We start from the raw sequence: 13236 nt of genomic DNA, 5'->3' as shown, positions 1-13236 counted from the left end.
AACCTGTGGCTCCAACTTGACGTCAGCCTTCTTCCTAGGTCTTAGAGGCAAACAGAATCCATAGATATGCCTGAATCATCAGCCTTGCTTTATTGACATCCTAGCTCAAATGATTAATCTAATCATAAATGCTGTTAAATGGACACTACTTGGAACAAGCCAGACACAAGCCATAGACATATCTCAACACCAGTCTTCATACAAAGTGTGAGCCATGCAGAATTCATGAAAGACATGACTATACCCTATCTCTAGGAATATTCTTAATCATTAAAATAACCAGGTGACTGACCCATGCTTGAACTGAATAGAAGTATGTAAATACAAGTCCATGCTTACACTATATCGCCCAAGATATCAGAGCCATACAGACTCCAAATGCTCTCTTTATGCAATCCTTCTCTTTCAATGTCCAATCTTAATTACGGACTTCAACTATTGATATTGCCAGAGAACTTAGTAAAACTAAAAGTAACCATCATCATCAGTCTTAACCTGCAATTAGCCCTCTTCCCAGCACTTTTATTCATATAGAATGTCATGAGACTTCAGGCTTTTCAACTGGAAACACTAAGCCTTGCTCTAACATAATGATAAGAATAGTCTCCACTAATATTTATTGTGTAATTAAACATGTTGAATAGACTGACACAAGTCTTCCTCTTCAGAGTAAAAGCTCTGCAGAATGAAGGAACACTTGGTGTTTCAAACCTCTTTTTTCAAAACACTAACTCCAGTCCTAACCTTTAATGCTTTCTGCTGAACTGTAAGCTAACTGATCATTCTAATCTAGTACATTAGCTGCAGAAGATTTCTAATGTTTTATGAGGATTAGTGTTTTCTAACTTCTTATGCTCTGTGCATACAGTACCTGTTGAATTTCATCCACCATGGCCCCACAGGCTATGCACCGTATTGTGCCGAACGTCTGAGACGTACGTATGTCAATGGAGCACGGACTGAACCTCCAAGCTGGCTGGAACTTCAGGTAGAAACTCCCTTTTTACTTAATTATATTGATCTGTGTCATTTTATACTGGATTGCATTTACTAACCTGTGCTAACAGATCTTCCTAAGTCCAATCATGGAAATCAATTGCACAAGGGGATTGAAGACCAGCTGCCTTGGTCTGGGCAGCTTCTTAGATACACGTCTTCTGGCTATTCAGTTAACCTAAACCCAGTGGAGGATGTAAGTTAAAAGCTGCAACACACGATTTGCAGGGAGATACCTCCATCCACACAGGAACCACAGGCCAGAACCACCTCCTGAGGGAAGCTCTTACCATCATTTGTGGAAAGAACTGAGCAGGGCTTGCGCTTTTAAAATGGAGGGAGGAAGTGTGTATTATAGGGCTGTATGGCCCTCCCCCTTCCTTTAAATGTCACCCTAGTAATTAGAAGTCACACACACGTGCACACACACACACACCCCTCTTTCAAGTGAAGACCTCAGTTCAATTTCTTCCTAAATCTGAGTGACCCTATTGCGTAACACTCATCTCCCTGGGCAAAGTACCTGCTGCAGACCATCTCTCCACTGATGCCTGTAAGGCTGTACTCGAAAGTCGTCAGGCCAAACAAGGCTCACAAAAAGTCTATCAGTCCACACTGTTATGTGATAATCAGCTCCGCTGAGCTGTGGGGAGGAGAGAACAAGTACACTGCTGCTCCAGGGATGTAAATTATATTTAAGATTCACCATGCATTGAAGAAACTGTGTGGGCATTGGAGATTCACTTAAAGATTGTTGACTAGGGTGTACAGTGTGTGGAGCTCTTAAATCTAAATGCCTTCTTCATTCTTCACAGAAAAGTAAGGTTTGCCCATAATTTGTTTCTCTCATTTAACTCTGACTTACAGGCAACAAAGCAGAAGAAACCCATTATGTTTAATGTCACCCTGATGAACGGCCAAAGCATCACTGTCCCTGCAGACTCTGCTTCCACTGCCAAAGAGATCTGTCAGTTCATAGCAGATAAAACCAAGCTGAAGGATGTGTTTGGTTTTTCACTCTACATTGCTGTGTTTGATAAGGTAAAGTGTAGAAAAACAGAATGAAAGCTCCCTTCCCTTTCTGTGGAGTTGCTGTGGTCCACCCAGACTCACTGAGGACTCCCTCTGACTTCTGGAAGCATCCCCATCCCAGTCCTACACTCAAGCCAGTTCTGAATCCCAGCTGAATCTCAGGAACTGATAATCCTAGTCTGCCTTTCTGTTGGCTGACCACTTAGCAGTTCCTGTGCCAGGTCACACAACTGGCAGTGTCCCTTCTGCCATGCATGGGCAGAGCAGCACCGTGGTCTCCTGCCATGTTCTGAGACCCCACCTGCTCACCATGCGTGCAGCACTGCAGAACTGCAGGAGCAGGGTGAGACTAGCAGGTCTCACACACTAGGGATCTCCGCTCAAAGACATATTTCCCACCTGAATTACTGCACATACTTTCTTGTTCTGTGTTACAGTGCTGCTGATGCAGCCCCTATCATGTGGTGTTGAAAGCCAAGGTCCTTGCCAGGGCTGCTGCTGTTAGTTCACATTTTAGCTTCTCCTTCCCTTTGCTTATTTTTCTATGGTAATGCTGTAAAACAGACATGCACAGCAGGATGATATCTGGGTGCTCAGAGTTAGCCATCAATAGCAAAGAAATTAATTCAGAGATCGCATTTTTTGTTTAGATTACAGAAATGCTTGTGCATGTGCTTAAGGGGATATACAGGGGATAAGCAAAGTACAAGGAGACAAATAGAAGATTGCAAACCAAAGCTGCTTCATCTTGCTGCTTTGCCTTAACTTTCAACTTATTTTTCCTAATACCATCCCTGCGCATAAAAATGCACACTTGGACATCCATTTGCTTACCTTTTCTTGCTGTCAGTAGACCAGGAGCTTTGGGTTTGTTGTCCTTCACTCAGATCCAAAGCAGGCACGCTAGTAAATGCAGTGTCCCTTGTTCTAGGTCTGGTCACTGGGTGGGGGACGAGATCATGTCCTGGACGCCATCTCTCAGTGTGAACAGCTAGTGAAGGAGCGGGGCACACACGAACGCAATGCGCCCTGGCGGCTCTACTTCCGAAAGGAAATCTTCACCCCCTGGCACAACTCTCAGGAGGATCCTATCAGCACTGATCTCATTTACCACCAAGTCATTCGTGGCATCCGGTTTGGAGAATACCGTTGTGAGAAGGTGGGTCTCGTTATTCATCCTCCTAAAGAGATAAAACTATATTAATATTTGCCACATTAAAAGGCAAGAAGATGAATGAAGTTTCTAGTGGCTGTGAACAACCCTTCCCTTCTTAATGAACAATTCCTGTCCAGGTGATTATGCCAGCTGTCACACTGGCAGCTGTAATTAATACCTTTTTTTTCTGCACCTTTCGGTTCATGTGGCAGCTGGAGGCATGTCCAAAGGGGAAATTTGGGTCCTTTTAAAATATCTTTGATAATAATTTCTTTGATGCTGTGATTGTGTGAAGTTCACCTCTCCTTATGCTGGATGACTGACAAGAGTTACCCAGACAAAAATGGAGAAAACCCCATTCCTAAACTGGCTTCAAGGTTGAATGAGGCTATCTGGACTTTGTGACATCTTTCTAGGCCTCTCTTAATGAATTAATTGTTTCAGGAGGAGGATTTGGTGGAGATAGGTGCAAAATATTGTTACATCCAGTTTGGAGATTCCATCCACAATGAACTTGTGCAGAAGGTGCTCCATGATTGTATTCCAGTGAAACAGCTGAAGTCCAAGCCCCTGGAAAAGTGGGTGAGCCTTATAACCTATGCACATGCTAAGGTAAGAGGTTTGTCTGGCACTGCTGGGTAACCACTCTCGAGCACCAGCTTCTGCTTCTTTCACCATTTCCATTTATAAATAGTCTATTGGGGGAAGAAGGAAAAACATCTCATTTTGTATATCCCAAATAGTTAATTAGGGCTGGAGGAGCAGAGAACCTTTCCACTCACTCTTCCACATAGGGCTCAGCAGGGGGAGCAGAATGAAAAAAGTATATTTAAATCTCTGAATAGAGTATCTTTTAAGGCTCTCTATCTCCCATCTGACAACTGAGTCAGGATGGGCATGGGATGGAATACTGGTTTCGATCTGGAAATGGATTACCTGAAATATTTCCATGACACCCAAAGTGTGTTACGCTCTGAACAGATCAGTCAGTGGGGATCTGAGGGAAATTTGGAAACCACATGCCTGTGGGCAGCCTCAGCTGCATGTGTCTTGGGCCCCTGAAGGCTGTTCCTGATCTGACTTTCTCCAGGTACCCTGGACACCAGTGACAGCAGAGGGCTGTTGGGAACCTCTGTGATCAGGCCTGCTCTTTATTGTCTGCAGATCATGTAAACCAGATTTTACTGAGAAAACCTTGAGTATCTCTTTATACTGCAGGCCCCATACACACAGGACCGTCTCTCCTGTCAGACTGTGAAGGAACAACTTGTAGATTTTGCTCGCTTTCAGTGGCCTTTGCTTTTTTCCCGATTCTTTGAAGTCACTAAATTTTCAGGTAATACCTGGAGCCTGGGAGTAGAGGACAGATATCAGATCAGTAGAGGAGGACTTGTATAGCATTGATGAGGAGTTTTTTCTGCATTTTCAGGACCCAGCTTGCCCAAGAACCACTTTATCGTTGCCGTAAATTGGAAAGGTATCTGCTTCTTGGATGAGTCAGAAAAGCGGCTCCTTGAGCTGACCTTCCCAGAGATAACTGGCATCCACACCAACAGGTGAGTGCCCCAGAAAGACAAGATCTGAAGAAGACATCTCTGCCCATACTCAGAAAGGGTCTTCCATGTAGGAGGGAGATATACTTTCTCTGCCGTCCCCCTAGTGATTTGATCTGAGCCTGGAAAGGTGGCTTAGCCTAGATCTGGGAAACAGAAAGGGACAAGTTCTGAGCAACCTGTAAAGGAAATACTGAAATGGCTGAATCTTCTCAGCTGGTGGAAGGAAAGGTGATCCTGCTCAGTCAGAAAGGTGTAAGGAAGCACAGACATGCATCAAGAATGGCCCAAATAACTAACGTCATTAAGCCATTGCCTGTTATGCATGCTGGGAGTTCGTATACATCTCAGGTGTGATGGACCTGAACAGGGTAACTGAGGGAAAGAGGGTAACCATTGGCTTGCTCAGGGCACACATCCTCAGAGAATAGGGTCTTACATACACAAAAAATACCTCATTGAGGACTGTCACAGATTTAGTTGCCCAGTTATTCCAAAAGAAGGGTGTTCTTTTGTCTATAGTGAAGCACTTTTGTACAAAACATGGTGGAGTCCAGAGTGAACCTGAACCACTTCAGTCCTTCACACCTGCCAACTCATGAGAAGGCAAATTAAGAACTACCAATACTCACTGTAAGGAGCTGTAGGTGCCTTGGCTGTGATTGCAGATGAGTCTGTGAGTTTCTCAGATGCCCCGGTAACAAACTATTCAATAATATATAGGGCAGTGAAGTCATTTGGACAGAGCTGCACTCTCATCACACTTCGTGCCGAGGAGTTTGTCCTGACATCTGTCAACAGTGTTGTCATTGCTGAACTGGTGGTCATGTTCCTGGAAGGACTGAAGGAGAGATCACGGTTCGCTGTGGCAATGCATGAGAAAAAATCCCAAGGTAAGTCTTATAACTTTTCTACAGGGTAGAGAAGAAATCTTGAGAGAACCCATAGCACTTGTTTGAAAGAGCTCAAAGAGAAGAGGGAGAACTTCAGCAAGAGTCCCTTTGCTCCAGGAGGGATGCTTAGTGATCAGCACAGCAATACAGAGCATAAGGCAATGTGATTCAGTACCTTTGCATACAAATTACATTTCCTTCCTCCTTCTACTTCTTTGCATATTTTATTTAGATAGTAAAGTGTCCAACAACTCAGCCTGCTTATAGTAGGAATTTGCATCTGGGCTCCCTGGAAATACTTTCCAGAAACATTTCACAGAGGTGGTAATCTGAAATTTTCTGTGGAATGTAGTTGGCTGGAACAGACAAGAGGGGATTAAAATGTAAGCATTGATTTATTCTACTTACAACTACTGAGTTTCTTTCCATGCTTTGCTGCCAGTTCTAGACACAAAGTCAGCATCCATTTGAATCAAATAGAGTTTTGCCATTGCCCTCAGTGGATCAAAATCAGGCTGTTAGAGGAAACTTAAGTGATTTCTCTGAAGTGTTACTGGATAATTAGCCATATTTACACAAATCACTCTCTATTGCTAATGAATTCAGGCCTTCAAAATACAATTCCCTTGTCTTTCACATTGCAATCTCTTTGCATTTTCTTGGACTGTCAAGCCTGAACAGTACTCCCTTATTCTCTCTTCCAGAAGACCCTGCCATCCTGTCCTTCAAGAAGGGAGACTTGCTAATCTTCACTGAAGACAAAAGGCTGGATGCAAACTCTGGCTGGATCTGTGCCCAGAATGAAAGGACAAGCAAAACAGGGAATGTATTTTTGGAAGAGATCTACATCATTCCTTCTCTCACAAAACCCTCTAGTCAAGTGCTGGTAAGAAAAGCTGAGCACTCTCTTTGAAGATACTGGAAGATAAATGATAATAACAGTGTTAAATATGATTAAATTTACAACTGGAAGTTAATTGTTCCTCCAAAGTCAGACAAGTTCTATAATTCCCATTCAAGCAAAGCATTTCATTCTGTCTTGTCTGAAAACAAAACTAAACCTAGCCCAAACTCTAAGGAGAAGGCTGTAGTTACACAAAGCAATGACTTTCAAAAAACCAGTCCACTGTTAGGGACTTCAGTGCATGGAATTGATAGCAATTAATGGAAATGGGTGTGCAGTCGAATTTTCCTGCATTCACACTGGGCTTGACTGGTGATCATCCATTATGTCTCAAAGGGAGCTCTACGTACAGCAGGTTACTTTAAAAGAGTATGATCTTTGAGGGAGTCAAGGTTTCTCATTGATCACTCTGTTTGCTAACAATTTTGTCTTCAGTTTTGGAGATTCAGTATATCGGATACTGTGCTAACAAGTAAAAAGCTGAAAAAGTGGGGGGAAAACACAATAGTGATAAGCAGATGCATTTTTAATAAGTGTTGTGCTTTGGATAATCACATAGATTTTGATGGCCACTACTGTTGGGTCTATGGAAATTACTTCCTTGAGTCAACTATTCCCAAGTCTTTCCTGAGTCTCTGAAGATGCTGCTTAGGGGACAGAAGGTCTCCTGCAGCACAGAGTACTCAAATATACTATACAGCTTCTGCGCATATATGCTGAGTAACACCTGACAATCTGTGCAGAGACCTATGCCCATGTGACATCTCTACATGGCTGTGTCATTCCAGAGTTTGTTAATGATGTCTCCAGACCAGAGGAGGACAGCTTCACAGAACTCCTACATGGATGAACCTGATGAAGAGGATCTCAAAGTGAAGCCTTACACCCTGGAGGAGTTCTCCTATGAACACTTCAGGTGAAGCTCTCTCTGTAGTGTGTGCCCTAGGAAAGTTCTTGTTAATCTTCTGTGATCCTTAAAGTCTAGGATATAACAGCATCTCCCATTTCTGACTGGGTTTCTTCTCTTTGTTTCCTGTAATTGTGACTTTGGATGTGCAGAGATTCTGGCACATGGCCTACTTGTATCTTTTGTCTGCAGAAATGCAAAGAGAAGGGTAGGAGAACCTCAGCTGGATTTATTTCTTTCCAGCAGGCCCTATTCTTACTTCTCACCCCTTCTTCAGCACTTACCAGCTAGTGAGGATGGACAACATCTCAGGCCTTGGAGAATAAGGGAAAAATTAGTCTTCTAAAACCTCTTTTCTTTTTGCAAGCCTTCTCCCTTCTGGATCTACAAGAAACTATATTTTCCTGTTCTTGTTGACCTGCATAATCAAAGGAGATATGAGATCACTGTCTTGGGAAAGAACATGCCTAGAGATAAGTCTTTGTGATAATGACCTCCTGTGTTCATAGCAATACTGATCCAGTAATTTTGTATTGCCTGCACTTGTCTTCCTTCAGGACTCCTGAGAAGGAATCCATCAGCAAAACTGTTCTCCAGAAATCCCGGGGGCGCAGTCAACTGTGGGCACATTCTAAGGAGCCCTTGAAACAGCCCTTGCTGAAAAGAGCATGCACAGACCCTGATCTTCGGGATTTGGCCTGCCAGGCCTTCATTGATATCCTTTCACTCTGCTCTTTGGGACCCGAGAACACTCAGGGGAAGGAAGAGCTAGCTACCTCCACTAAACTCACCTGCACTGAGGCAATACTGGATTCACATTACAGGGGATACATTTATATCAATGGCGGTGGTAGCAACTCTGTTTCCCTTGTCTACAGAAGAAAGGTTCCTCTTCCCTCCCAGTGCTCCACAACTCCTGATGGCTCACTTAACTGCAATGTGACTTTAAGGAGTGAGTGAGATTTACTGCATATGTCCAGAGCAAGCAGCTAATAGAGTACAAATCACAGCCAAGTAGTGACTGCTGCATAGGGAAAGGGGTAGGGGATAGGCAGAGAATACGTTCCAGACCCTCCTCCCAGTATTTGCCACATAGACATCAACAGAGTCACTAACATGTTAGGATCCAGGTGAGACTTCCCATTTACCTTCTAAAATTGGCCTGCTTTTGTCCTTAACAGCACATTCACCCATCATGAAATTCATGGGAGACTATCCCTCAAAACAGACACACTCCTCTGTGGAAGTCACTGACCAGATATTTGTAGCAGCTATCCAGGAGGAGGTCCTGCGGGATGAGATCTACTGTCAGATTATGAAGCAACTGACTGAGAACAGAAACAGGTATTCACCTGGGTGCAAACACTCTGCAGAGCCAGGCCTTAAGTGCAGGTGGTGATCAGGAACTCCTGCTATGCTTGTGATGGGGCAGGGGCAGAGGGGAGTGTTGGAGTGACACCTTCCCTTCCTCCCTTTTCCAGGCAGTGCTGTGGGGCTCACCTTTGCGGAGCACTCAGGACCGCTGACTGGCAGTGAGAGGCCACACAGCAGGACCATTCCTCATCTCCCTTGAGCTGCTGCTTTGCTCCCATCAGCATTCAGTGCTGGTCTCTGTGCAGCACGGTGTGAGGCAGGCAAGGGGTTACTGAAGCCCTCTTACTCCAAGGCAGTCTGGAGAAAACATGGCACTGCATAGAGTTCTTGCATGCTTTCAGTGACTGCTCTGCCAGCCCTCCGTTTGTTTTAAATTTCCCAGTGACAGTATTTCCCTCCTAGAAGCACACTAGATCTTTTACCACCCGTGAATACTTTTAAATAGTTATATTAATTAGGTTACACAACTGCCTTTTAGAACAGATTGGTTACACAGGCCCTTGTCCATGCATAAGTCTCTGAAACAGGCTGGTGTTTTCCTCCCCACTTGTAAAATGATAATTTGACCTACTTCCAGGGGAACTGAATTGCAAAAAGAAGTTTAAAATCATACTAATTATTAACAAAATGGTTTGTCTGTTTCATTGTGTCACTGCAAAAGTTAGAGAAGGAGCTTCTACTTGTTTATTTTCTTTCTTATTGTTCCACAAATATTGAACTTAGTGGAACTTTTACCATGTGTTTAACTATTAAATGGTAAGTTTCCTTGCCTGCAGTAAATCTTAAAGGCTATTTAATGCATAGTCTGTAACCATGGTGCCAGTGCCATGCCTGAGGTACTCTACCAATTTAGTCACTGTTTTGAGAGGGGTCACTGATGTGGAAAAAACAGTGCTTGAAAGGTGGCTATTTCCATATACTTTCATTAGAACATCCAGAGCAACAAATCTTTCATCCTTCCCAGGCTACTGCACTGTGGACCACGTCCCTCTCTCACACAAACACGACTGATCTATAGAGTATAAACAGGATTAAAATAGTGTGTCTTCATCTGCAAAATTTGGAAAGTAAATGAGAATAAAGAAACCAGGACCTCTTTATTCAGCAGAGCCTGATGCCCATTCAGGGGCAGACCTGCTCACTTTCCCAACCAAAACCACTTCACACCATTTAGCATTTCAGAGCAATCCCTGGGATGCAGCTGAAGCGTGTTCTGCTCCTGGCTTTGAAGGTAGAAGGGCTGACCACCTCCTGGCTGCAGAGCCTTTCGGACTGGTGAGGGTGAGATGCCAGAAGAGCTTTGACTGACAGATTTCATGGGTCCAGAGGCTGGAAGAACTGGCTTTCTGCCTGAAAATTGTAGAAGCTTGATCTGGAGTGTTTAAGAACTGTAACTACCTCGTTACACAATGCCTTCTACATGGTCATTTTTCAGAGCAGGAGTATGTGTAAGGGAAAGTCAATCGTGTGCAAAGCGCTTGTGCCCTCAGCAAAGCCAGGTAGCACGGAGGGCAGGTGAATACAAACAGTTGAAGAAGCACAATCCAAATACATGTGAGCTTGAACAGCAAATTGGCAGTGGCTTTTCAAGAGGATGGCACCAGAATCACTGCTGCCAAGATGACCATTAAACTGGAGCTTATGTTTATTCATGAGATTTGCAACCATCATGAATATTTATCAGCCAGGATTTCGCATTGTTTTTGCATACGGGCTGTGGTAGTTGCACAGAAAACGGCTGCCAGATCCTGGGTGAAGGCTCTGTTGATTTGCAGCTCTCTGCTGAATGTCACAACATCCCATAATGGGAGGGTGTTTCTCTTCCCTGTAGTTGGTGTGTGGTCAAACAAAGAATTATATGTAGCTATAGCAGAAGCATTTGCTTTGTGTTCACAGGTACAGCGTGACCAAGGGCTGGCAGCTCCTTTGGCTCTGCACTGGCCTGTTCCCACCCAGCAAGTCACTGCTGAAACATGCCCAGAAGTTCATGGAGACACGTCAGAAAGAAAGACTGGCCCTGGAGTGCAGTCGGAGGATTCAGACGGTGATGAGGTAAATGATCCAGCATATAGCCAGCTCAAAGTGTTCAAAAATCATGAATCGGGTGCCAAAAAGCACATGGGCTAAAACACTGAGACTCTTGCTTTCCTTCCTCTCTTTACCTACTTTCTTTTAAAGTGATCATTATTCTTACAAACTTTGAACTGCTAAGAGAGGTCTATGTCACAGTTTCACTTTTTTCTTTCACAGAGCTAGCGACATTTTTAAAAGTTCAGTATCACACATAATCCCTTGACTCCCAGAGCTGGGTATTTCAAACATCCTAAAGGGTACGCAGCTTGAAATGAAATCCTGTGTTGTCACTGATGAGGTCCTGACCTTGCTTTCCTTTAGTGAGGCAGCATGTCCTTGTCCCCCTTACATGTGCCTGAGGATTAGTCTTGAATTTGATGAATCTCAGTAGCACAGAGCTGCACATGTGCAGCTAAAAATACTAGGTTTTACTTACAGTGGGGTGGCACCACTGAAGTCACTGACATCTGCAGAGCGCTACTGTGGCCCTGTTGGTTTTCTGATGGTGAAGCAAAGCAGATCCATGCTGGGAAGAGAGATCAACACAATCCATTCCTATTCTTTGAAGAAACCCAAAATGAGCAAAATCCTGACACTTCCATGGCTGCTCACAGCAAGGCTACTCCTCAGTCCACTAGGCATTACCCCAGTCCTGGGGAGGGCTGGAGCAACAAGGCCTCCAAACCACAGTGCTTCCTGGGCTTCTGAATGACTTGTTGATGTAGTGAACATGACAGAGAGAGTGGAGGGGCTACGAGGATTTCAGGAAGGTTGAACTGAACTGTAGAGGGAAGGTTTCCCTAGATTCCTCCGGCACTGGAATCACCCAACTTGACACTCTTGAGAACAGAGTGCTTTGGCATCAAGGTTAACCCCAGCCTCCTCCCTTTTGATGCTGCTGTGAGTTACCACCTGCCTGCCACAGACCTCTTCAGTAAAGAAACTGCCCAACGATTTTTCCCTCCAGCTTCTCCATCCTCCCCCTTCTCTTAGGCTGGGCCCTGCATTTGGTCTGTGAGTCCTGTGGGTCAGGCTCAAGGGGAATGCTGCTAACACAGTGGCTGTCCTCCTTGCAGTGGATGGATTTTGGCACTGCTGGGGAAATGTCACTGCACATTGAACTCGCCTTTGAAGTGCCAGAAAAATTCATGGCGAGGAATGCTATTCATTGTTTTTTCTATGGAGAAGACTGAAAATTTCCTGCCTCCCTGTATTATGTGCTATTCATGCTCTAAGCCCCATTGAGCTGTACAGAGCTTCTTTAGAGTGGGGAAACAGGGAGGGGAAAGCAGAATGGGCTGAGAGGAGAATTTTATCTGCTAAACTGCCCCAGATCTGGAGCTGGGGGGGATGGGAGGAGGAACAAAGACAAATGTTGTTTTCTAAGAGTATTTCTTTTCCTAAGATTAAACCCACACCTGCTTAGAATAGAATAGAATAGAATAGAATAGAATAGAATAGAATAGAATAGAATAGAATAGAATAGAATAGTTCATTTGGAAAGGACCTACCACGATCATCTAGTCCAACTTGTCCCTGTAAGTAACCTGGTGTCTTTGGAAAGGGGAGAGCAGGCAGCTCAAAGGACTGACCTACAATATGTGGAGTGGAAGCCAACTGAGCCCTTGGGTACACCTTTTCCTCCATGAACAGCTTTACAGCTTCATCCCCAGACTGCTGGCCAGGCAACCAGCAAGCACCCTGATGGTGTTAAGCAGATCTTGCCTTGGCAATGAATTGCTCGCTGAGGCTGCAAGGAGACATGGCCCTGTGCCTCCAGCCAAGCTGCTGCACTTCCTTGTCTCCTAGGGCCTCCCTCTGCTGCAAGTCCAGGAACAGATGACTGGGTAGGGCAGGTCCACACTCCTTACTTAGAGTGCGTGCACAGTACCAAGCACATGCTGTTCTACTTGGTTTCAGTCAGGTTTTCATTCTTCAAATGGAACTGCTGCTTTATTTATTGGAAAAAAAATTAGTTTTCAAATCCACACAACTAAAGCTGTATGCCAAACTAAGCTCTCTTCCTGAGAGAGTGGCCCAGTGTGAGAAAGGAGTTTGGCCCATAAGCTACGGTGTACACAATCTCCAAACAGCCTGCTCTGTGCCACCGAGGGCAGGAAAATACCAGCCCCAGAAGGCAATGTGCTAGATTTGTCCTCACTTTAACTGTATCAAGGTTTTTGCATGACTCAAACTTCAGGGCCAGGTCCTTTGCTTTAAAAGCCAGCTCTGCTCTGAGGTATAATTTCAAAGAACTGGGACTGTACAGCTTAAGCACCTCTTGAGTCAGTGATTACATGCCAGATCTTACATAAAATGTAATGCTTTTAGTGGCCCTCCAAACTTTT

At 44.3% G+C, this 13236-nt stretch overlaps 1 protein-coding gene across 1 annotated transcript in view; it reads left to right on the top strand.

Annotated features, from left to right (window-relative positions):
• MYO7B (myosin VIIB) overlaps nt 1–13236 on the top strand; it is a 50829-nt gene that overhangs the window by 28936 nt on the left and 8657 nt on the right. Inside the window, exons 29-40 of the mRNA XM_074877422.1 lie at nt 869–988; nt 1864–2037; nt 2960–3187; nt 3629–3796; nt 4403–4520; nt 4614–4740; nt 5461–5630; nt 6335–6516; nt 7323–7450; nt 7999–8156; nt 8632–8785; nt 10712–10867. Coding sequence (XP_074733523.1) covers nt 869–988; nt 1864–2037; nt 2960–3187; nt 3629–3796; nt 4403–4520; nt 4614–4740; nt 5461–5630; nt 6335–6516; nt 7323–7450; nt 7999–8156; nt 8632–8785; nt 10712–10867 — 1883 coding nt within the window. The remainder of the gene's footprint in view (nt 1–868; nt 989–1863; nt 2038–2959; nt 3188–3628; nt 3797–4402; nt 4521–4613; nt 4741–5460; nt 5631–6334; nt 6517–7322; nt 7451–7998; nt 8157–8631; nt 8786–10711; nt 10868–13236) is intronic.

The sequence above is a fragment of the Strix uralensis genome, chromosome 9 (genome assembly GCF_047716275.1).
Source record: "Strix uralensis isolate ZFMK-TIS-50842 chromosome 9, bStrUra1, whole genome shotgun sequence".
In the NCBI taxonomy this organism is placed as follows: Eukaryota; Metazoa; Chordata; class Aves; order Strigiformes; family Strigidae; genus Strix; species Strix uralensis.
The sequence above is the reverse complement of the archived record's forward strand: the minus strand, read 5'-3'. Positions and strand labels throughout refer to the sequence as shown.